The 26,271-nt window shown below is 41.4% G+C and overlaps 1 protein-coding gene and 1 long non-coding RNA gene across 4 annotated transcripts in view; one reads left to right on the top strand and one right to left on the bottom strand.

The window, feature by feature from the left end:
- Positions 1-847: 847 nt before the first annotated feature.
- LOC128806517 (uncharacterized) lies at positions 848-18,177 on the bottom strand. Its single transcript, XR_008436847.1, has 3 exons — positions 18,010-18,177; positions 2,380-2,573; positions 848-1,073 (listed from the first exon to the last, which is right to left on the bottom strand). It is a non-coding gene; the product is annotated as an uncharacterized LOC128806517 (long non-coding RNA).
- Positions 18,178-25,468: 7,291 nt separating this feature from the next.
- Positions 25,469-26,271, top strand: part of MINDY4 (MINDY lysine 48 deubiquitinase 4) — a 68,996-nt gene continuing 68,193 nt past the window's right edge. For 2 of the 3 annotated variants that reach the window (XM_053976109.1, XM_053976092.1), the window contains exon 1: positions 25,469-25,648. In XM_053976109.1, coding sequence (XP_053832084.1) covers positions 25,586-25,648 — 63 coding nt within the window. In that variant the 5' untranslated portion in view covers positions 25,469-25,585. The remainder of the gene's footprint in view (positions 25,649-26,271) is intronic. The other variant, XM_053976100.1, reaches the window with a different exon arrangement.

Here is a 26,271-nt window from a genome sequence, read left to right as displayed (position 1 = left end):
GTTCAGGAGAAAAAACAATATTGTGGTGTTTTCACCCTCAAGCCAAGCAAGACTTGCTAATGACTGACCTTATTAAAATATTGGAAAATGGATGTTTCATCTCATGGGCTTCAGGACAGATGCCACTGATGGTTTTCTTCGATTTTCATAAGAAATGCTTCTTAAAAATGTGATTTTCCCAGGAGGAGTCACTGTTCTCTGACATCCCTTCTTGAAGGGATCAGAATATGCTACTAAGAAGACAACCAGAGTGGATCTCCAATCCAAGCAAATAACACTTCACAGGGGAAATTTCCTCTGGCTCTTGCAGAGAACAATTAAGCCATGTTGCACATGATGTAATTATAAACATTTTTACCACCTTTTGTGTCTTAATCACTATTACAGTATGCTTGGCAAGGCATCACTCAGCAGCTCACAATTGCAGCCTTTGACTGCATCATTTCATTCATTAAATTATGAAAGCAGCCAAGGAAAGCTGCAGACACAGGCTCTGGTTTCTGGTTTCCAAGCACACCCAGCTGACTGGAGGGGCGGGACTCTTTACTCGTTTTAAATGAATTGCCCTCAATTAGGCTGCACAGCATCTTTTTGGCACACTTCTACAACAGCTGAGAAAATGCAAGTAGCAGTCCCTGGGTAGATGCTTTCTTCATTTTTATGGGGTAGGTTTTTTTTTTTTTTTTGGTGTTTTGAGATGAGAAGAGGAGGTTCCTGCCCACTCTCAACATGCTCTGTTGACTTCATCCCAAAGGGAGAAACAGAGTAGTTTGCAAGGTTATATATAAAAAAAAAATAGAAATAAAAATATTCATTGTGATTTTTACATCTTCCATCCATGCTGTCCTGCTCCAAGCAAGGCTGAGCTTCGAGCCTCTCTCAGCTCTGTCAGAGCTCTGCTGTCAGGGCATCTGTGGGGTTCTTCTCCCACACAGGATCTCCTGAGGCTGGAAATGGATTTGATCTTCTGCACCCACACTGGGGACAGCACTTCTCACAGATTTTCACAGAACTTGGAGGAATGCTAAAGATTTCAGGTCTCTTTCCTGCATCATCTTCGAATTCATGTCATCCTAATAAGGATATTAAGAATTAACAGATAGGGAAAAAAAAAAAAAAAAAAAAAAAAAACCCAACCCCACAAAAAAACAAGACAGATGGAGAAACACTTCTAACAAGGGCATAGAAAAATGGTTTTAAACTGAAGTGGGCAGGTTTAGATTTTGGGAAGAAATTCTTCCCTGTCAGGGTGGGCAGGCTCTGGCACAGGGTGCCCAGAGAATCTGTGGCTGCCCAGTCCCTGGAAGTGTCCAAGGCCAGGCTGGACAGGGCTTGGAGCAACCTGGGATAGTGGAAGGTGTCCCTGCCATGGCAGGGGTGGAACTGGGTGAATTTAAGGTCTTTTCCAATCCAAACCATTCTGTGATTAAGAAAACATTCCCAAATTATATTAAAATATTGTTGTATAAATTTAGAATAGAATAGAATAGAATAGAATAGAATAGAATAGAACAGAAGAATAGAATAGAATAGAACAGAACAGAAGAATAGAATAGAACAGAAGAATAGAATAGAATAGAACAGAACAGAAGAATAGAATAGAACAGAAGAATAGAATAGAATAGAATAGAATAGAATAGAATAGAATAGAATAGAATCATTTCAGTTGAAGGTGATTTACAATGATCTTCTAATCCAACTGCCTGACCAATCCAGGGCTGACCAAAACTCATGTTAAGGTCATTGTCCAAATGCTTCTTAAACTCTGATGGTCTTGGAGCACCAACCATCTCTCTAGGAAGCCTCTTCCAGTGTTTGACAACCCTCTCAGTAAAGAAATGCTTCCTCCTGTTCCCTCTAAGCCTCCCCTGGCATAGCTTTCAACGAGAAATTGTTACTTTTTCACTAAAATAATCATAATTCTCTCAAGCACTTGACAGTCCCTGGCACATAAGGCCAGATCAGCTTTTCTCCTGGAATCAGACTCATTCCTCCATCTTCACTTTGCTGTCAATTTATTGTGGTGATGAAAAAAAAAGGCAATGGAAAGAAATTCAGTCGATGCCAGTGTGATACATAAAGCATCCAAAAATGAGTCTGAGCCAGAAATATTTTAGTTCTGGAGCACAGCGAAGGAGATGGTGGCACCTGGCTGCATGTTGCCTACAAAGAAGATACAATAATCTTAGCAAGAGCCCTGGCAGTGGTGAGGTTAGAGGAGATGCAACCACAATTTGGCAACACATTAAGATTCTATGGCTAAACCTTTCACCAGCTTGATGATATTACAAAAATCAAAAATATCAAAATTATATCTTTTCATGTTTTAGCTGACACCTGATTTGTGACCTAGGAAACAGGAATTTAAAAAGAGCCCACAGCTTCTTGTAGCTTTTTACACCTCTCCACCATTTTGGTTGCTCAGTAATTTCACCTTTCCCTCTCTTTGCATATTCAACCAGGTAAGTGCAGGTCCTCTCATTTTATGTTTCACTCCAAACCAGCTGCTTCCACTTTCCACATCCTCAAGTCTTCATGGAAAGCTTCCTCTGCTCCTCCCAGAAGATATTTTCCTAGCAGAAAATCGAGTCACAAAATTATTCCACTCTTGGTTCCAAAGTGTGCTTCAGTATGGTATAAATTCACTTCCCAGTAAACACAGAGGGCACCATCACTGATGTAAACTACAAATGTTTAGACTCAGTTTGATTCTGAGATTGATTGCCAAAACAGAGAGATGCTTGTAAATAAGGAAATTTAACAAATGCTTCTTAATAAATAGTTGGGGGAAAAATATCTACAGTTACTGGTCTGTTAACACTCTACAAGTGATTGATTATGGACTTGTGATAATGGTAGTTCATTTTAAGATTCTCCACAGGGATGTAAATCAGCTTTAATTAAAAGATGATATGAAAAATCACTTGTTGAAATATGAGTTTGTGAATAAAATTCAGTGATAAATTAAATGGCTGATTTAATTGGAAAGAAAGTGCTCTGCCACACTTAATTCAGCTCTATTTATTTTCACATAAATGTATGTACTGAAAGCATTTTAAGAGTAACTCTGGTATGATTTAAGGAAAGAGAAGTCTCAGTCTGTGGCTCAGTAGTGGCACTCAGACAATATGGGGTGAATTACAGGACTCAAAGTGGGGCTGGGGAAACACATCTAAAATACAGCAGAGTGTTCTGAAGAATTCTCACTTTAGCAATGGCACAGAATTTCCAAAAGGCAGCTCTTCTGTTTAAACATTTGGGCTTTAGGAAGTCTGAAAACACAAAGAGGTGTTTTTGGTGGGTTTTTATTGGATTTTTTCCCTTTAATCCTAATCCTCCTTCTGTGCTAAATGCAGGAGCAAACACCAGGGAGCAACCCCAGGGTCCCAGAGAAGCCCCTGGTGAATGGACAGCTGAAAACTCTCCCAGTAAAGAAATGCTTCCTCCTGCTCCATCTAAGCCTCCCCTGGCACAGCTTTCCACGAGAAATTGTTACTTTTCCATTAAAAAAAAATCATAATTCTTTCAAACACTTGACAGTCCTTGGCACATATGGCCAGAGTAGCTTTTCTCCTGGAATCATTTTGAAATGTAAATTGGAGGACACACGATACAGAGATCTGTCTCTACTGATTGCAGAAATCCTGGAATGAACCAAAGTCTTCACTCCCAAAGGAGCTGATTTTTGCCTCTGCTAGAGGGCCTGGGAATTAAGCAGCATGGTCAATAACAGATCAGAGAAAGCAGGGAGCAAAGTTGGTTAACAGGGCAGACTTGTCCTTCATTAGAGTGGCGGACTCTGGAGTGATTTTTTTTTACAAAAAAGTAAATAAGACCATCAGGGATTGAGTGGCCCTGTTGTAACAGAAAGGATTCTTGTTTTTTGAAATACCTATTTTCTGCAAGTCAATCCTCCTGGGATAACTGGGCATCTAGGAGCTGTCATTTTGCCATCCATATATTTCATACTAAACACGATTTTTCAGTTCGTTCTGTTCTGAGTCTGATACCCCAAAAATATTCCTGAGAAAGTATGCAGTCCAATAATGTGGGTAAATAAATCTTTACATGTTTGGGCAGGACTGTTTTTGTGCTTGATTTCTATTGCCATAGCAATTTGCAGTGGGATGGTTGGTACTGAAAAAACCACTGGCTCAGCAGAGGAGCCACCACAGTAAATAGCAACAAAAGAGCTGCAGTGTCAGTATCTGAAAGTAAAAACATATCAGCACCTTGCATCAAAGTGGTCACAGCCTGACAGAGTTCAAGGAGTGCTTGGGAAATGCTCTCAGGCACAGGCTGGGATTGTTGGGGTGTCTGTGCAGGGACAGGAGTTGGGCTCGATGATTCCGATGGATCCCTTCCAACTCAGTTTATTCTCTGATTCTGTGATTCTTCTTTCTGCAACAAGCTTTGGGTCTTCCTTTAGGTTCTCCAGAGAAGCCGTGGCTGTCCCTGGATCCCTGGAAGTGTCCAAGGCCAGGCTGGACGGGGTTTGGAGCAACCTGGGGTAGTGGAAGTTGTCCCTGCCCATGGCAGGGGGTTAGAATTATGATCTTTCACATCCCTTGCAACTCAAACCATTACAGGATTCTATGATTTATTTTACTTGCTGTGGAAATATTTGCATCTGTGCCTTTATGCTCAAAAAGCAAAAAAGGGCATTTGGAGTTCAACTTTTGGAGGTAAATCCATGACTTGGAGTGCCAGGAGGATAAAATCTTGATGTTTTTTAGACTAGATCCATCCAGGTGTGGTCTAGCCAAAGGTGTCCCTACCCATGGCAGAGGGAGGAAGAAGATGCTCTTCATGGTCCCTTCCAACCCAAACCATTCTGGGATTCCTTGTTTACTTGTTTGATTGTTTGGTCTGACCAAAGATGGGTAAGAAAACTCAGATGTGAGCCAAGAAGGTTCAATTTCATTAATTTTCACGCGTCTTAAGCTGGACAGCAAGCTCCAGCTGCTCAGTTAGCACAGTGTATCTCATTGGATCCCAACTATTCGTCCAGGTTTCCAATTCCAGGAAATGGGGAGACTGGCACCTCCAGGAGGTGCCTCATCCCACATTTTTGAGGTCCTACCCTGGAACAGATGGCACAAATCCCTCACCAGATCCCACCTTCCTCCTGCACTGGCAAGGCAACCTAGCTCAGCCTCCCAGAAATTCAGCACCTTGTTCCAAGTCAGATGATTCCTGTTGCAGGAAGAAATCCACCCAGCCCCCTAAGCCACCTGATGAATTTGTGATGTCCTCAACATGTCAGAGTCCAGGACATCCCTCTGGCTGCCCTGGCTGTCTTGAGACCCTTGCAGGGGTCTCAGAGACTTTGGCAAGAAGTCAAAAACACCTGTGGCTTCAATTTTAGCCTGTGGGAAAAAAGTGCCAACTTTGTATGAGGAATTACAAGCCACAAGGGTTTGAGTAGTGTGATATTTGAGTTAACACAGGGTGGAAAAGTAGAAATTTTGGGTTTTTTAGAATATAATTCAGGGGGTCAAGATGGAGGAATTTGGGCGTGTCCTAGCCTTATTTTCCTTCTTGTTGTCCTCCATGTCTTGGTGTGATGGTGGCACTTTTCTATTGGTTTAAGGTAGAGGTTCACAGTCTAACATGGGTGATAGGAATTGGCACAAAATTGTAAAGATATAACACATAGCTTTGAGTATATAATGTGGGAGCGGCCCAAGGCTCACAGCAGACTGCCATGGCTTCCTTTCTGGACAGACCTCAGCAGGTCAGAGAAAGAATGTTTTTAGATAAGAAAAAATAAGCAACCTTGAAAACGCAATTGGACGCATTCCAGGCTCCTTCTTTGGCTGTGTCGGGCTGGGAAAAGGACTTCCACACTGTTGGGGTCCCAACAAGAGGGCCCTGACATCAACCCACTGGATTCACTTTGCAGGGAGAGTGCAGCACCCACACAGATTTTAGATCTTGCCTTCAGGGTCTCTTGGAATAAAAGCCCTCTTGATTTGGTTTTGGTACAGATCTCGTGGACATGCAGGAAAGCTCATTCTTAGATCTCCCAGCATGCCCGTGGAAAAGGGATTCTGAAGTGACTGAACACAATAAAATTATAACTCTGATAAAACCACCTGGCTCCAGGATCCCTTTTGATGTGTGGAAAGCAGTGCTAAAGACAGTAAGACATTGAGCTGGGGGCTGATTTCATTGCAAGGGGAGTAAAATGCCACGTGTAGGGAGTAACTGGGACCCCTCACTTGCACATCAGGAAGGGACAGAGAAGCCAAAACCCTGCTGTTTGATTTACACAGCCATTTTGACATTTTACAGTTGTGAGGATAGTCAGAAAAATGCTTGAGCAGAATGTAACAATGGCAAGAGACAAATTTCCTATAATTCTGTATTTTACTATTTTGTTTTCCAATAAATGCACTTATTCTAGAGTATCCTACTGTTTAGAGAGCCCAAAAATGCTGCCAGTCAAAATGAAAGAGGACAGTGAATCAAATTCAACCCAGGGTCGATACTGCTGGAACAAGAAGTTGTTTTGAATGACTAGAAGTGGAGAGAAAAATAGAAAAAAACCCCAAGAAGTTGGTTGGAAATTGAACTCAGCTTGCTGATAAAGGGCTCATCAAGGTCTTTAAATCATTATTGTGGATCTCCTTACTTGTGTCCTCTCACTTGTCCTACACTTCTCTGGGTACTGAGGGGTTTTATGTTCCGAGCATCTCCAGTTTCCTGTGCTGCTTCCCCAGAGCTGGCTGGGCCAGAATCTAAACTGATTCTTCCCCAGTGCCCAGCTGAATTTCAGGGAACTGTAGTCCAGCTGAACTGTATTTTTCAGGCATTATTCAAACACTTCCAGCGAGACTTTCCTTTTCAAGACCTGATTTAAATCAAGAAATCTTTGTTTTCAGCAGTGCTGCATCATAAAATCAGACAATTACTCTTATAAATCTGTCAGGGCTCTAAGTAATTATCTAATTTAGAGCAGTTAAAATAAAAAAGGCAGGAAAATTCTGATCTCTGGGGTGTGTTGCTTAGAGGAATTAACCTGGGGGACAGGGATGTGCTGATGAAATCTGTTCCATGGGGTGAGTTGGGTCAGCAGGGAAATATCCATCAATATATGGCCAACTTGCAATGAGTGATCCTTTGGCTGCAGTCATCCTCCTTTCCTGTCCCAGTTGCACCAAATTAGAAAGACTATTGCAAGGAATGAAATTCCTGCCTTCAGCTGTCTAGACAGAAGTTATGGGGAAGATAAAACCAGACTAAAAGGACAAGAGGCAATGGACACAAACTGCACCAAGGGGAATTTGGGGAGGAATAAGCAACAGCTTTTCTCAATGTGAGTCTGGTGCAGCACTGGGACAGGTGCCTGGAATGTCTGTGGAATCCCTGTCCTTGAGGATTTTCAGCACTCAGCTAATAAAATCCTCAGGCCGCATGATCTGACTGGGAAGTGTATCCTGCTGGAAACCAAGGTTGGACCAAGGAGCTCCAGAGATCCCTTCCAACCTAAATGGCTTTGTCATTCCAACAAGCAGAGACTCAGCTCTGCAATTCTGTAATTCTGTACTTCTTACAACCTTGTGAAGCAGAGGTGAGGTTGATCCAAGCAAGACCCTTCACTGTGTCACGCTGAAACCACAGGAACAGGATCTCTCCTACTGGGACTGTGGAAATCCTTCAGCATCTGAAGTTGATGTTGAACCAGAGTTTATCCAAATCATGGGTAGAGCAGGTCTTCAGTGACATTTTCAGAGAATCACAGAATGGTTTGGGTTGGAAGGGACCTGAAAGACCACACACCTCCCACTATCCCAGGTGCTCCAACCTGGTCTTGGATACATCCAGGGATGGGGCAGCCACAGCTTCTCTGGGCACCCTGTGCCAGGGCCTCATCACCCTGACAGGGAAGAATTTCTTCCTACTATCTCTTCCTAATATTTCTTCCTAATATCTCTAAATAATATCCTCATCTAACCCTACACTCCTTCAGCTTAAAGCCATTCCCTCTTGTCCTGTCCCTACATGCCCCTGTGAAATTTTAGGCTTTAGTAGCATGCTTTCAAATAACTGGGAAATAAGGAAAAGTAGCTACAATCATTTTAGACCAAGGTGCACATGCAAACACCCTTCTCCTTATCCCCCCTCTATGGGGTCTTCAGTCAACAATTCCTGGGCTCAAATCTTGCTGCAAAACCAGCATCTGACATCACTGAGAGCTTGTCTTGGACAGCAAAGCTGCTGCTGCTGCAGGAAGCTGCCTTCTCCCCATCCATCAGGGCAGCACCAGCCCTATGGCTCCACACTGGCAGCCACACGTATTCCAAATCATCCCTATTTTTCACAAAGCAGATGCACAGATTCCCAGCCAGCTCTACTTGAGAGAGTCCCTATAACTCCCTCCATCTGCTCCCTACACAGGCAACAAACTGTGCAGCCTTGTATGAGGAGCTTGGCTCGGTGCCTCCACCAAAAAGAGAAAAAAGAAAAAAAGGAAAAAAAAAAAAAAAAAACCAACAACAACAACAAAAAAAACCCTCCTTCACTTCAGCTTTTAGTATCTATAATTAGTTTCCCTCAATAAAACATGAACATAAGACCGTAGATATTTTTGATAAAGCTTGAGTGATGATCCTAAAGACAGCACAGGAATATCGTAGAGCCACAAATGTTTCAAAGCTTCCTTCTGGACGTTTGTAATTTATAACAGGCTTCTAATATGGAAGGCATGCCTTCAGTAGGAAGGGAAACAGGATGAGAAATGCTCGCTAGGGCTGCTGGAAAGGCAGGACACAATTTCCATTGGAATTTTACCTTTCCATTCCCCCCAGTGAAAAATTCTAATGTTTCTCCAGAAGAGCAAATTCCAATACCTTTGATGGTTGGGCAGACCTTAAGGTCTTCATTCAAATGAGATGAACATGTGAAGTAGGAACAGCCCTCAGGCATAATACATTTTAAATCCAAATTTTAAATACCTCTGAATTTTGAAAGAGGTTCAAGGTCCAGGGACAGTCTGTTACAGGAGGGAAGAACAAAACTGACATTGGAGACAACACAAGTTTGATATCATTGAGGATGAATGCTTTTATCGGCCAATTAACATTTTAATTGTAGGTTAACTGTAGGGGAAATATTTGGCCTTGCTTCTTCTCCAGAATCTCCATTAAAAATAATTTTTACTTTCCCCTGCAATTTCACTGTACCTAATTTCAATTGAATGTTCCTGTTGCAATCAATCCCTGCTCCATTTCCCAATCCAAAACCACTCCCGTGAATGTTTTCACTGAACAATCCCGTACCACAAACAAAACCTCTCCACACATCTGGAAGGGGGAAGCAGAGGCTCTAACAATTAGACATTATCATTAAACAACACCACGCTAATGAGAGCAGTTGTTCAAAAAAAGGAAGAGCATTGTTAGAGGGGAATAAACACCCCGGGAAACAGAGCAATCAAAAGAAGCAACACTCATGTTAGCAACAACTGTGACCTTTCAGTCACACTGGAGTAAATAGAGATTTGCTCATGCATAAACATTAGGAGGGAAACGTGCCTCAATAAATAAAGGATTAAACTTTGAGAACACCCACAAACAATAGGAGAAGACAAAGAGGCCACAGGCACCTCTTTGGAAGCACGTGAGCAGTGTTGTTCTCCAGCTCCTGGGAAGCCTCTGCCACTGGGAGCTTCAGCTCCATGAGGATTTCTCCGACTTAAAATGTGGGGAAAGGGACTGGTGAAATGCTAACATCCAAACCAGGTACCTCTTCTTGAGGCTCACCTGTGCAGCAAAACCTGCCTGACCCAGGCTGGTGCAGGAGAGATGGGGATGAACTGTAAGTTCTACTCCAGCTCAAATAATGTGCCCTTCATGGGTCTCATTAAACTCATTCCTTACTCAAATTCTCTGAGTCTTTGTTTTTAAGGCATGGATGAAGGTCCTCACCACCAGAACTGTTGTTAAGAAGAGAGCATCCAATGGAAATGAGGTGTGCTGGGTGCCATTAAAATTTGAGAAGATAATCAAGGTTTAGCCAGGCCTGTGCACTGCAGATTTGCTTGCTCCTTCTTTTGAAATATCCAGTACCACAGAAACATAGAATCACAGAATGGTTTGTGTTGGAAGGGACATTAAAAATTACCTAGTTCCAATTCCACTGCCAAGGGCAGGGACACCTGCCACTGGACCAGACCTGGGTAGATCTAGTCTAAACCCCAAGATTTTATTCTCTTGGTACTCCAAAACATGGAATTAAGTTCAAAAGTTGAACTTCACACCTGCAATAAGGTCTAGGTCAGTTAATCTAATTGTGAATTAAATATATTTTAGAGGACCATATGGGAACTTGCCATTCTCCAGGGCTGGGGTGCAAATACAGAGTAAAATTGCCTTGTTTTTGATGGCAGCAATGCTGAGGGCTGAAAAAAATGGCCAGGACAGCAACCACAAAATGTTTTTTTCTTAAAAACTTCTACATACACATGACCACATACACAAGGCCTGCACATTTATGTCTGACTTCAGCCTTATTTCTCAATCCAAACATTAACCATTGCCAATTATTTTGTAGTTCTGCAGCTCTCAATAAACTGAATTTGTCACACAGCCTGGGTACCAAACCCAAACAAGTTTGTAAACTTGTTGTAAATTTATTTGTAAACTGCTGGGCTGGAAATCATTCAAATTACTGTGTAACAAAAGGCTGGGATTCCTGCAGGAGCCTGGGACAGATAGACTTTAGCTTGGCTCTCAGCAAACATCCAGGCATTCCTTTTTTTAGCAGAAGTACTCATAAGAAATTAGTTTGGAGTTCTCAGGGGTGCATATTTGAGGCTCCAGAGAGGATCTGTACACACACAAGAATGTGATTCATGCCAGAGCTGCTCATCCAATCAAGGAACGGAAATGCTGCTACTGCTTGTGGTTCATTTACCCAAACGGTCCCAAATACCACAGAGGAAATTTAGAATAGTTGGGACCACTGCGACAGGGAAGATATTCCAAAAATGCATTATCAAAATTCTAATATTGCAGTAAAACCCCTGTGCTATTCTCAGAGTGGCATAAAACAAAAAAAGTTGTGTTAAGTGGGTTCCCAACACCTGCAACTGTTACTGGTAAGAAAAAAAAAATTGGATAAGCAGTAGATGAAGATCTGTAAAATCAGTATTTTGTTAATTCACTACTGAGAAAATTGTCAATTCTTGTATTAAATTACATTTCAACTTTAACTAGCCACAAATTTGCTGTGATATGGAGTAAAGGGCAATATTCTGCTAAAAGTTTCTCTTTTATTTACTGTTATGAGAGCATGAGGAGGCTCAGCTCTCCAAAAAAGTCTCTGGAAAAATGAAACCATGAATCAGGAGCTCTCCCTAGTGTTTCAATATCAGACTGCAGAGAGGAGCTAAAAAATCCTTCATATTTTACTTGGTGTTTTCATAAATCATATTTCTGTGCACCTTGTCTGCATAAAAGCCAAAAAAATTCCTTGCCTAAGCTCTGATTTCTTTCCGTTAGTATTTAACAAAAGCTTCCTTATCTGGGTCTCCCATTTTTGATGTGTTTTGATGCCAAAATTGACATTTTGGTGTCAATTAATTAATATCAAATCAGTAAATTACAGTTTATTTTGCAGGCTCCAAGGACAGCAGCATTTACCATGGACAATCCTTAGCAAATTGTTAGTGAGGATTTTAATCTAAGACACAAGACAGAAGAAATGAGAGGGGGGAAAAGCAACAGCTAAAAATCTGAAACATTTCATGTGGAATTGAGACAAAAAAATCTCAATTAATTCATGACCTGGTTTTTAGAAATGAATCCATTTACATAAATACAGCCTATATGCAGCTGTCTTTCTAATTTTTCCTCCTCTTTGTGCCTTTTAAATATTAATTCCCAATAAAACAACATATTTTAGGCAGACAGGTCAAAGCCAGGGCATGTAGGGACTAAAAAAGGGGGAATGACTTTAAGCTGAAGGAGGGCAGGATTAGATTGGATATTAGGGAAGGGTGGTGAGGCCCTGGCACAGGTTCCCAGAGAAGCTGTGGCTGCCCCTGGATCCCGGGAAGTGTCCAAGGCCAGGTTGGATGGGGTTTGGTGCAGACTGGGACAGTGGGAGGTGTCCCTGCCATGGCAGGGGGTGGGATGGGATGAGATTTAAAGTTTCTTCCAAGCCAAGCCAAGCCAAGTCAACCCAATCCAACCCAATCCAACCCAATCCAATCCAATCCAATCCAATCCAATCCAATCCAACCCAACCCAATCCAATCCAATCCAACCCAACCCAACTCATCCCAACCCAACCCAACTCATCGCAGCACAACCCAACCCATCCCAATCCAACCCAACCCAACCCAATCCAATCCAACCCAACCCAACCCATCCCATCCCAACCCAACCCGACTCATCCCAACCCAATCCAATCTAACCCAACTGATCCTAACCCAATCCAACCCAACCCAGCCTAAACCAACTCAACCTAAACCCAACCTGACCCAACCCAACTGAACTCATCCCAACCCAACCCAACCCAACCCAACCCAACCCAACCCAAGCATTCTGTCATTCTGGGATTCCATGATCATGCAGACCAGCCTAGAGGGGAAAAAAAAAATGGTTTTTACACAGCCTGTCCCCTGTAAACTGGCAAAGTGACCTTCTTCAGGAAGAGGACAGAAAGCACCACGAGGAGTGAGACAGCAAACACTTAAATTCCAACAGAAGTATGCACTGGGCTGCAAATCTTGAGAGAAAAGGAAAAAAAAAGGATGGTCAAAAAGACAACTTTGAAAAAGACAACTTTTTTAAGGACAGATGCAAAATCTTCTGCAGTTTGCTTATTGCTGAGTGAAAAAAAAAAAAAAAGGCAATTCACCACAGCAGGTGAATTCTTTAATAGTCAGAAAATGGTTGGACATTCTAGGGGAAGAAAACAGTGTCTTGCGGCATGCAGAGCACTGAAGAGCTACCCTGCAGAGATGGTGGGGGAACATCGGCATTTACCTGAGACAAAACGCCCCAAAGATGCAGGAAATGTGTACTTTCCCTTGGAAAAAACACAACAGGATGGCACCAGGAAGAAAAACACTCAGTGTGCCAATGCCTCGGTGTTACCGTGTATAAACCAAACAGAGCAACAACAACTTGGCATAATGATGAAAATTCATACCTGAGTTCAAAACCCACAGGAGGAGGAAAAGCTTGAGATGAACTCAGAAATTTGAGGGCAAAACTTTGGGAAGTAGAGGCTTTTGGTTCATTGTTAACAGTGTTTTGATGCACCTTTTGGTGCCAATTAATTAATATCAAATCAATAAATTACAGTTTATTTTGCAGGCTCCAAGGACAGCAGCATTTACCATGGACAATCCTTAGCAAATTGTTAATGAGGATTTTACTCTGTAGCTTAAGACACAAGAAAGAAGAAAGGAAAGGGAAGAAAAGCAACAGCTAAAAGTCTAAAGCATTTATGTCATGTGGGATTTATAGGAAAGTCTCAATTCATGCATGACCTCAGACTAAGGTAGGTGGTTGCTCCATCTCCGTCTTAAAAACCTCTCTGAAAGAAAAAAAAAAAAAAAAAAAAAAAAAGGACCTAAATCTCAGATCAAAATTTCTTATTTCTATCACAGTTAGAACAACTGGACACTGTAAGAAGTGATGCTCAGGGATAAAGGTTTACAGAGGAGATGTAAGAGTAAGGCTAGTCCAGTGTGGGGGCCTGACAGATCCCCTCAAAGCCAGCAGAAGTATGATGAGGACAAGGAAACATCTCATTCTGCTGACAGTGATATGCACAGAAAAAGAAAACATCTCCTGTGATTCACATTCTTGTATTAAACATATCTTGTATCTTGAGGGAAAAAACCTTAAAAGAGAAAAAGGATGTTTGAAATCCAACTTGACAGCCAGAGCGGGTGTTCTGTCCCTCTAATTTATTCTGCATTTTGTTTATTTCTCAGTCTATGTGCCAAAAGATGTTACGGTTCACTGCTGGATTGGAGTTAATTATTTTCCTGACAACAGCACCAGTTCCTATTTAAATACCAAAATACACTCTTGATTTTCCATGCAGCCACGTTGTCTGGTACTGGAGATAATTCAGGAGCAGTGAAATCTTCCCACAAAGTTTCTGTGGGTCTTTGAGGGGCAGAATGTTATAAAAAAAGAAAATTATGTGAGCCACCAAACTCAGAGTGCTTCTGCTGAGGTCTGTAAGAAGTTGGGGCACTGGGTTGAGGTTTGGCCAGATGAACAGACCATGAAAAACTACTGGACACAACATTAGAATCTGCTGAATAAAAACAACAGTGAAAAAGTGGAGAAATAGGACTGTGAGGGATGGTTGGATTTCCCTGAGAGCCTCAGCAGACATCAGGACAGTCCCCCATAAGACAGGATGGAATAAAACCAGGGAGAACACAAAAAACCCCAGGCTGTCAGCTACCAGGGAAGGGTTGCACAAAGAAAGAGCAGCAAGTTCTGCTGTTTGCAGGTGCTGTGGGAATGCTCCAAGCACAGCCCCACTGTGCAGCTGCATTGATTCCATATTTCCTGCAGGATCATGGCCAACATTTGTTCTTAACTATTTTCCAAGCATTAAGGTGAAACAACAGTCTCTGCCTCCTGCTCCCTAACACCTTGCATTAGCAAACTGAGATCCAAAACCCCAGAGAATTTGACTAAATTAGCTTTTAACTATTTAAAATGCAGTGTTCACGGGGATATGACAACCTGATATTAGGAAACTAATAACAGCATTGTACCTAAAAGACACACTTGTCATTACACACAGGCTATAGTTAACAGTGATTCAGGATTCCAGCAGTTCCTTAACAACAGGGCTCAGGAAGAACAAGGCATCCATCATATTCCTACTTGAAATACTACAACAATATTATAAATTACACAGCTGCTTCCTCTCAAGGCCTTGGTTGCAATTATAAAACTCAGTGGTGGGCAAGTACATATTGTTTGCTTTCATTTCTTCTAAGAAATTTAATTTTTACCTGTGTTTCATAACTTTTCTGTAATAGAAAGCTGAGATTCCCATTAAACCAGTCTTCCTTCACCAGAGGAGCGAGACAAAAAGATGGATGAAGCTCCAGATTGAAACAATGCCACAGCTCACAGTTTATGAGTTATACAAAGGATGGTGATGCTGTATTTCAAACTGTGGCTGGCACTTCTGTGATTACCTGCTTGCTGTTTGTTATTCTGAAATACTCAGAACTGCACAGAGATGCAGCCAAGGCTACCAGGCAGTGCAAAAATGAAGGGTTTTTGAAGGCCTGTCCTTTGTTCCCAATCCTCCTTAAACTGATGGGGAGGGAAGAATGGTGGGAAAAAAAAAAAAAAAAGCCTGGTGCCATGCCTTTTCCTTTTTACAGAATGAAACAGCTTTCTAATCCAGCATCAAAACAGTTCTTAAGGAAATTATTAGCCAAAGCACACTGGAGAAATCCAAACCAACATGGCAGTTATCAAAACAGGTCTTTGGATTTGTTTTAGTAATAGGGTCTAAAAAAAACAGGGGCTATAATAATAATAATAACAGCTTTAAACTGAACTTGCTGGGAGAGGGAAACCTCAATCCATCCCATTCCTCACATCCAGCTGAAGATGCTCAGTGTCTGGAGAGGGGTTCCAGTCAGCAGGGGAGCACCTGAAGAGCAGGACAATGGAATTCCAGCCACTCCAGACAGTGAGGCTTCATCAGGGGTCCTGCTTAGCTGTGACTGCCCCATCCCTGGAGTGTCCAAGGCCAGGTTGGATGGGGCTTGGAGCAGCCTGGGAGGTGTCCCTGCCCATGGCAGGGGTGGCACTGGATGGGCTTTAAGGTCCCTTCCAACCCAGATTCTGTGGTTCTGTGATTCAACACTGACTAAACAATACACAACAAGATAAACCGAAACCATGCGTGGCCCAGGCAGATCCTGCTGGTTTCAGTCAGCACAGGAGCAGAAAATCACCTTGATATTGAAGCATCCAGAGAGTGGCAGGTATTTTAGTATTTTTTTCCTTAAGAGTGCTTTCTTCACGTCTCACTGTGACAGGCTAATTTTTGCAGCACTGATTCACAGCAGCATTCCTGAGCAGGAAAGCAGTGTAACAGCTTTCAAGAGTCAGCTTAACATCTCAGCCTTGAAAAGCTTTATGTAATTTCTTGCTGTTATTGTTTTACTCCTCCAGTCATTTCTCCCTTTGATTTTCAACACTTAAATGAAGGTAGGTCTGATAAACACAGGCAACAAGATGATTCTTGGAAAATCTTGGAAATGAAATGACAGATTCTCTGGAGGGAGATGCCAGAGCAGGCCCTCAGGGCTGGGGCTGCAGCAGCCTCAAACAGGCAAATTGTGCTTTGCTTGAATTACTAGAGAATTATATATGTCTGCAGTGTAACAGCATGAAAGTGTTACAGGAAAAGTGTGGAAGAAGCCTTGAGGCAAGGAATCCCAGAATCTAATTCCAGTTTAGCACTGGAACTAGGTCCCTATCAGGACAATGACAGTGAAACGCTGAGCACAGAAAGGGCGAATTTTGGACTGAGAGCAGTTAAATCACCTATACCCAAAATAGGTCTGCAGTTCTTCAGAATGAGATGCAAACCCAAAACTTCTCAAAGAATCTATACAGGAATCCATAGAAAAGATGCTGCTTTGAATTTAGATTCAAGTGGTGCTTGGAAAACAGTTCAAGTGGAATCACTGGAAAAGCTGTTTTCCAGTGGTGCTCACAACAAAATTGGGTTGCTGTAGAAAAGAGCTGAAAAAAAAGCACAAGATAAAAAAAAAAGTGAAGAAATGAAACAGTGTAGAAACAAAGCTATTAGACAGGAAAATGATGAGAAGAACAGCTCCTGAAGCAGGAACTGTCACATCTACAAACATGCTAAAGACTACACAGAATACTGGGTTAGAAGGTCAGATAAAACACAGACCAAAGGGGAAAAAAGGAATAAAGAAAATTCAATTAATTTTTGCTTGGCTCAACAGGGAGTTCAGGAGGCTGAAGGAAAAGGTCAGAATTTAAAGAAGTGGAAAACTTGCTCACATGCAAAGAGCAGAAAAGCACAAAACATGGCAGGTCAAAGCGAAACAAGAAATGAAGAGGATGGAAATTAATTTGAACAGCCCTTTACAGTGGGCACTCAACTGCATGGTAAGAAGTTCTTGAAAAGCATTAAAGCAGGAGGCCAGCTAAGGAATCACCAGGAATGCTTGATGGAGAAAATATAGCAAAAACACCCAGTGAATTTCTTTACTGGGGTCTTGTGACACAGACCTTGGGGAGATTCCCACATCTCTGACATACTTTGTAGTAAATTAAAAATATTGGAGCAAACCAAAGCTATCAAAAAAAACCCCAGAACTGATTCTCATTCTCTGCAATATGAAGCTGCAAAGCTGCTAGCAAGGGTAGGTGACCCACCCCAAAAACACCTTCTCTCTTTTAATTCTTTTTTTTTCTTTTTCACTGTATCAACAGCATTTCTTGTATTCCTTTTCACAGTCAGCACAAACTACTGTCCATTTAAAATAAAATATACAGTTGCAAAACTGAAATGGATTTTTTTTCTAATCAATACCAGCACTAACAAGCCAAGTTCAAGTTAAATGCATCATTTTGCTCAAACCCAAATTCTGTAAATTGAAGGGGGTGTCACAGCCTTCAGGAGATTAAGCACCACTTTAAAAGACTCTGTCAATTATTTAATAGATTCTTCACTAGTACAATGTTGCCAATCTATGTCTCACATCTAAGGTTAATTTAAGGCTTGAAATGGAGCATTTCAAGTAGCTTTGCATTAAATAATAAAGAACAAGGAGAAAATTATTCATGTGAATAAAGGACATGAATCACAGAGGAGAGAAAATTGTATCTATAAAATGCAGACATGCAAAGATCAATCCTTTATATGAGGTGACACGAAGGAAATTTAAATTGAGGGTGAAACTATAGCTACATACAATAATTTAGATTTTTTTAAGCAGCAAAGAATCTGGCTTACCACAGATTCTGGTCCAGTCAGTCAAGATGCTACCAAGCCATCCAGAAAACCTCTGTAAAAAACTCAGGTGCATCTTTACTGTCAATACACTGAGAATCACAGAATCCCCTGAGTTGGAAGGGACCCACAAAGACTGTCAAAGCCCAGCTCCAAATCCTTCCTTCCAAAGACCTCAAATGACCAAGAACACACACAAAGAACACACACAAGCTCACAAACACTGCCAGGTTCCACAGGAGAACCCACCTCTGTGACAATTAGACAAGGGAAGGTCAGTCCCAGTTCCAGGGAACGTAGGCATCATAGAATCATGGAATGCTTTGGGTTAGAAGGGACCTTTAAAACTCATTTAATCCAACACCCTTGTCATGATCAGGGACATCTTCAACCACATCAAGCTGATCTTGTTCAACTTTACCTCGAATGTTTCCAGGGATGGGGCATCCATTGCTGTCTGGGCAATCTGTTCCAGCTTCTCCCATGAGGCCTGAAAGGGCAGTTTCACTCTCTTTCCAAAGACATTTCAGAAAGTGGCCAATGAAACCACTTATCTGCCCACATTAGTGCTGATCAGGACTCCAAATCACTTCAGAGCTCCTGCCTTGGGGTCTGGAAGCAGAGCCAGATGACAAAGAACCACCTCCCTGTCCAGGGAGAATTGCTGCTTCCCCTGGCCTTGGATCAGGGATGTTGAGAAGAAGCTGCCAGGCTCATCCAGCCCTTGGGCACTTGCTGCTCCTTCACATGGGTCAAGGGAGACCACGAGAACATCAACACAAGAGGCCTGAATGACTGGAGCTCTGTGATAGATTGCAGGGTGCAACGGAGAAATTTAGAAACGCTGCCAAGGCAGGTGGAGCTGGTGTCAGAAAAGCCAGAGCTCACCCACACTTCAAGTTTGTAGAAGATTTTAAGGGCTCAGAGAAGTGCTGCTTCTCTCACACCCATGATTGGGGTCCTGGCAAGGCTGCTGTCCAGGATCTTTCAACAGTTGTGGGCATCCAGGGAGGTCCTCAGTCACTGATGAAAGACAAATGTTTCAGCTGCTTCAAAAAGAGGCCAAAAGTTCTACCCAGGGCCCCACAAACTGCTCAGCTCCCCGTCAGTTTGTGGGGAAATGATTAAATGAGATTTCTGCACAAAGGAAATGGTGGTGATTGGGAATAGTCTGTGGGAAAGGACATGGAGGTCTTAGCAGTCAGCAAGTGATGTGTCCTGGCAGCAAAGGCAGCTGGCAGCATCCAAAAGAAGCATGGCTTGTGAATTGAGGAAAAACTCCTGAGGGGAATTATTCACCCCCTTGGCTCTGAGGGGTTTAGATCACACTGGGTCACATCCCCATGATCCGTGCAGGGGAAATGTCACACACATTTTTGGTACCCTGGTACAAGGAAAAGAGAAAGGTCAGGGGTTAGAAGGGGCTGGTTGTGTGCGGCCAGGGCTGTCTGTCTTTGTGCCCCAGGCCAGTGCAGCCTGTCCTGTGCCCTCATGGAGCTTTATTTCCAATTACTGTCCCAGGTAAGTTTCTATTCTATGGCCCTGTGTATATTCAGAGGTCTGGCTCATCTGCTTCTTTCTCGTGCTTTCAACTCATTTCCCCCCCAACTCCTCTGAACAAGCTAAGGGGTGAAGAAAAGAGATAGGCAATAGAAAAAGAAACAATTGTGGACCAAAAAAAAAAATGTTTTGGCAAAAAGGTTTCACAAAACCACCCAAACCCATGGAGAAGAAGGTGAAGAAGGAGCAGCCTCCACCCTAAAACCTCCATCTTGCTCTAAATATATTACTGTATTCTAAACCCTTAAACTCTGAGTTTCCCACCCTGTGATGTCACACACTTCTATCCAAACTCCACCCCCACAATCCCAGTTCTGTCATTCCATTTTGGAAGCTTCTCCACGGCCTCAGGTCAATGCAGTGTTCTCCTGGGGGTCAGTGACTGGCAGCACAGAAAGTCTCAAATTCTCAGCAGCCAAGGTTCCAACACAAGGTGATCAACCAACTCTCTTGTTCATCACCACAAATACCAGCCAATTCCTTTCCTGTAGAAATCAGCCACTCTCCAACCCTACTATTTACAAAAATGCCTTTTGTTCACAAAAAGTTGCTGGATTTGACATTTAAATTTCTTTTAATACCTTTCACTTTCCGCTAGTACATACAATGAAATGTTCTGCATTTCTACAAAAAACCACAGGAACATTACCTAGACAAATAAAGATCACCTTAAAGAGAGCATAAAACATCAAGCTTAAGTGCAATTATGTTCTCCAAAGCACAGAGCAGAGAACAAAGGAGTCAACAAACTGCAGCACTCACCTAGCTGTGTACAATTATACAAGCTATACATAATTACTTTTGCTCTAATTACTTTGCATTAGTATCAGGCTTTGTTGTATTCTAAATCCTCTACCAAAAAGTTGTCAGCCAACTACAGGTGCCTCTTAAAAGCCAGAGCTATTGAACTCATTGAGTGTTACCCACTCTGGAAAATAATGGTATTTACCACAATGCTCAAAGAAAACTTTAAAGAGTCTTTCCAGACCTCCCATTTGCTGGATTGCTGGAACTGTCAAATTTCTGGAAGCACCTCCCTTAGCCCCTAACCAGAAGAATGTTTTTAGACTGCATATGATCAGCAGCTGGTGATGCTGAACCAGCCAAATTGTCCTACAGCTGCAGCTGCTGAGTGACAGGAGGTGAGCTCCACGTGCCATGACTGCCACCCACCCTGGAGCAGGGACAGGGACACTTGTGAGCTCCAGGATTGATTAAAAGCAGAAACCCACAAGGCAGCCCCAGTTCCTGTTGATTATCAGACCTGCACAGACAGCAGTGCCACGTCCCCAGAGTGTGCCTGCTCAGCAGCCCTTTGCTCAGACAGAGATTAGGATATGAGGGAAATGTGCCTCAGGAAACCTTCTGCAGCACCTGGGAAACTGGAGCAGGTGGGATGCAGGTGGTGGGTTAAGAAAAAAGTGATTTTTTTTCTCAGTGAAACCTGTTTTCTTGTCTGTGGATTACAGAGCATCGTGCTGCCAAATTGGGCTTGCTGCACTGGAGGGGTTGTCACTGACATGAAGGAGAATAATCAAATCTTAGCACCACAGGGATGAGGTGGGCAGGCACCTCTGTGCCCCAAGAGCATCAAACCTCGGCAGATGCTGCTACCCAGTGCAACCAAAAATCATCCTGAAGGCCTTGGAGAAAGGGAATCTCAGAGAATGTGAATCTCACCTCCAAAAAGTCATGCAGGTGGTTAACACCAAAGCCTGTAGTCCACCACATCAGCTCTGCAGAAAATTGAACCCCTTAGACTCAGCTTAACTTGCCAGAAGACTCAGTTCTGGTGACCATCTGCACATCCTGGCCTCCAGAAGGTCTTTCCCAGGGCTGGAGGCTGTAAGAAGCTGTGGGCCACAGCTCTGAGATAAATGAAACAACACTGGGAACACCTACTGTATTCCAAAACTTAAGTAAGAAAAGTAATTGAGCTTAACAACACACCTGGAATTATTTAGGGAACTCTGAAGGGACACAGCGAGCCAGGTCAGGTACACTGCAGTGAGAGCTCCAGCCTGTACCTGACATGATGGGAGCAGCAACCCCTATAAAACCTCAAACTCTGCCTGATCCTCTGCTCATCAGAGGGATTTGGATAGAGTCTGTGCATCATGGAGTGAAAAAAAGTGGAACAAAAGACTTGGGAAGGCTTTATAGGCTGTGTGCAGCTTTTGGCTGTGGGGGAAGTAAAACACAGAGTAAAACAGAGATTCATGTCAGAGGGGTGAGACAGAAGAGCCAGGAGCCACAGCAGGGGAAATTTGAAACAGACAGGGAAAATTACGCACACAAAACCAGCCAGATTTTGGAAGAGGTTGGCAAGGCTGTGGAATCTCAACAGCCAGGGGCTGTTTAATCAGGGGTACCTTAATCAGCTCCCCAGGCTGAAAAGTGGCACCACAATCTCAGCCTTGATCACGTTATATTACTGCCTAATGCAGGTATAACTACAGGGAAAGGCTCAGCTGATCAATCTCCCACTCCAGACACTGCCAGTGTGAGAAATTCAGCTTTACTTAGCAGCTGCAATTTTTGTTCTTTGCTTTTTTGCAAATTGTTTTTGGTTTATACAGTTTTACTCAGAGAGCGCTGCTTTAGTAAAGGTACACACATGGTTAAAAGATGAATTAGCACAGGAGGATTGACTGCAGGTAACTATGTACACTTCTTAAAAATAAAGAAAGAAATCATCATAAATCCACTCCCTATCTCAGAGCTGAACATTCCTTAATTAAATATTATTTTTATTATTATTTTTATTAATATAATATAACATAACACAATATAATATAATAAATAGCATAATATACTATAATGATATAATTTGTCAGAAACACAGCTCACTATTTAAATTTTTTATAGAAGGTTATTACGGGATAAAAGGGATAAAATCCAGTGCTGGGGTGCTTGGCTATTTGCCAAAAGCACACTGTGAACTTAAATCCTGTTCTCGATATACTGTTACATTATATGTACATGCATAATCATAAGAGTTTATACATATTCAAACACTCCTTTGAGTTTAGATGTTCTTTTGCTTGGTTTTATATTTTATATTTTTATATTTTATTATAAACTTTTATACTTTTATATTTTAATTCTTTTTGTGGTTCCATCCTGTTGTATTTTCACTCCCTGACAATGAAGGTCAATAAATCCTCATTTTTTTGGTGCTCTGGTTTTTGTTTCCATTATCTTATCTTTAGATAAGATAAGATAGTCCCCGAATGTGGGAAATCACTTAATTATTTTACACCGTTTTCTGAGTTAGTTACATGAAAAAGCATTTCAACATTTCACAGTCTCCATTATGCTGTGGTCTAAATTAGTATCTATTACACTGCTATTTATAAAAGCTGTATGGTGAATACATAAAACTGACAGATTATTCTATATCAAAATGTGAAAAACACGTTCACTCTGTTGTGAAAATTTAAAAAGTTTAATAAAGGACAATAGGAGACAAGGACTGTAAAGGTTATTAGGGCTGGGGGCATCTTGGCACTCAGTCAAGACCACCCTGTTATCTTTGGGGATACCTTTTAAATATTTTTTATTACATCAGCCTGTTGCATATTTATAGACCTTTATGTATGGTAAACTTTTCCCCAAACCTAGTTTACATGTTCTAAGAACTGTTTAACAGATCTCTTCTTTGGATCCTCTCTTCCAGAACATGTGTATTCTTTGGTTGTGGTTTTAGTCCAGTCTTATCATTTCCAGTTTTTTAGGATTTGGTTCTACACCAAAGTCAGTGAGTGCTGATGGTTGGCAGATCTGTACAGGTGTCCTCATCCTGTGTTCGTTGGGTGTTATCCCATCCCAGCAGGCATTTCAACACAAGCACAGCTGTTTAACTACTACATCTAACTTTAATTAACAACAGAAATAAAAAATATATCTTTAAAACAAAGTTACATTAACACTACACAAATAAAATCCATTTTAATATTTGCAAAAAGCCAATATTACAATATGTGTCTATAACGAAAAGCAGTAATTACAACTTACTGTTTGTAATAATTATAATTTTCTATATAAATAAATTATATTTTATTATTTGTAATAATAAAATTAAACTAAGTAATAATAAACAAAAATAAAAATAAAATATCCTAACTATATTAGTATCTTTGTCATCAATAATGTGAAAAATGGCCAGATAATATTGGATTTCACATTTATGTATTAACCTATGCATGTTGTTAGTGCTTATAAGTATTTAGAAATAGTACCAATTATAAATCTTTTTGGCTGCATGTTAGTATAATATAATCTATCAGTTTAGGAATGCAGTGTATTGCTCATAGAAATAGTGTAGTGAATATAATATCTGTGTATCACTTATGGAAACAATAGTGTGATGAATGTACTGTGTTACAGACTTTAGGGAAACACGAGATGTGAGAAAGGCTTTTGTGTAACTAAAACCAGTGTGAGGCCATGCACTGACCAACCTGTCCAGGTGATAACCCTGACACAAAGCAGAGCACAATTAGAGAATAGCACGTTAAAATTCAGGAGGACACACGAAAATCTTATCAGAGGATGTGAAACATCAGGATGGAGACACAAGAAGAAATAAAATATATTGACCTGACACCCAGGATCTCAGGCAGATAAGCTCGAGAGTGAAAAAGTGAAACAAAGGGGTTCCCAAAACAGCAGAAAGTTTGAAAGAATGCTTGAATAATGCATGAAACACGTGAATATGCTTGTATCTTAGTGATGTAACAGTAGAAAGATAACATTGTCTGTGTACACCAGTGTGTGCTTTGGCTGTTGGCCAGGAGCACCCCAGCACTGGAAATAGTGTCCTTTTTTTATCCTATTACCATTACTATATTACTATTATTATTATTATTATTATTATTATTATTATTATTATTATTAATTATTATTTTATTTTATTATTTTATTATTTGTTTATTATTATTATTAAACTCTTTAAAACTCTAAGCAGTGAATCCTGTTTTTCACAATTATAACTTGCAGAACAAAAGTTAATACATAAATGCGAAAGCCAATACCTATGTGAAAAACGCCAATCACTTGGTTTTTTAAATTTTTAAAGTTTAATAATAATAAAATGGTTATAAAAAATAGTAATACAATTAGAGTAATAAAAATTTAGAGTCAGGACAATTACAAGACAATAAAAAGCAAAGAATTATGGACGTCCGGATGCTCTCAGGCACTTAAGCCACGACAAGCATGCCTTGTGAACAAAAGAATCACCTTAAAAGCAACAGCCTGTTGCATATACAAAACACTTCATGATTATGCATATATTTTATTTAAAACAAGAAATTCGTCTGGTACTTGTCAAAAAGTTTCTGTTAATTCCCAGGCGCCTTCGAGTCTAAGTCAGGCTTGAAGAAGTTCCTTTCTGTTGATAAGGAAAGCCATAAATTCCTCTCCTCTGGAAAATGTAGGGGTTTCTGTAATTGTTATCTTTGTGCGAAGAATTCCTTGATTATCCCATCTCTTCCTTGAGCTAGTTAAAAAGTATCTTACATAGTATAGTTTCTATTTTAACATTGTGTTATAACCTAAAAATACATTCAAAACACTACTTGAGAGAATTAATACAGCATAACTTTCCAACATTACACATATAATATTTATTGTAACATTTGCAAAAAGCCAATCATAAAATATGCATTTTTCACACCTATATTTGTTCTTTACCACATAATTCATAATTTAATTCTTTTATTTCAAATTTATTTTAAGTTTTGCTGTTTTTTTTTTTTTTTTTTTTTTTTTTTTTTTTTCCCGTTCTCTACAACTTCCCTCCATCCCAAATTTCTGTCCGGCTTCCTTCCTTCCTTCCTCTCTGCATCCCTCCCTCCCCAGGGGGAGGAGTTGTCCCGGTTTCCGATGACATGGTACCCACGGCGACATCCCTGCGGGCTCCGTCCCATCACCGCGGGCAGCGGCGATGCCGCGGGGCTGCCCTGGCCTGAGCAGCATCCCCGCACCCCAAATCCGCTTTTTTGGGGGCTGAAACATGGACAACGCCTTCGTGGAAGAAGTGGCCGCATCACTGGTGAGAGAGTTTCTCAGTAGAAAGGTAAACTTGTGTGAGTTTCCTCGCAGCCGAGCCGCGCTGGGGATGGCGCCGGGGAAAACGGGAAGGGCTGGGGGATTCAGGGATGCCGGGGGATTTATCCGGACCGAAAGCAGCTGGGTGGGAAGGGGGGGAGGCTCGGGGGTGAGCAGCTGGACTACATCTCCCACAGTGCCCTTTTATTCCCGGCCACGGAGCTGCTTCCTCCTGCTCAGGGCAAGCCCATGCTTACCCACACACGCCTGCGAGACTGGAAATTAAATCAAGAAACGCACTTTCAGTTTGGTTTTTCTTGTAGTTTTTTGTTTTTTTTTTTTCTAATTTTAACTTTTTTTTTTCTTTTATTCCTGCACGAATTGTGTGTTTTGTTGTCGTTCTATTTGCAAGAGGCATACAAAGCCTAATTTTTAAATTTTTTTTTTAATTTCTTTTTTAAATTAAGGCAAAAGGTAACAGTTTTAGATAAACTGGTAATACGCATTTCCCCCCCACCTCCAGTTTTCAGTAATAACTCAACAGAAACCCCATTATTTTGGCCGGGGGAAAGGAATTGAGGTAAGGGGAGAAACGAGGCTATTGTACCTGTCAGAAATTTAATACTATAAAGCGAATTTTGGACTACACAG

The sequence above is a fragment of the Vidua macroura genome, chromosome 1 (assembly GCF_024509145.1).
Source record: "Vidua macroura isolate BioBank_ID:100142 chromosome 1, ASM2450914v1, whole genome shotgun sequence".
NCBI classification, from domain to species: Eukaryota; Metazoa; Chordata; class Aves; order Passeriformes; family Viduidae; genus Vidua; species Vidua macroura.
The sequence above is the reverse complement of the archived record's forward strand: the minus strand, read 5'-3'. Positions and strand labels throughout refer to the sequence as shown.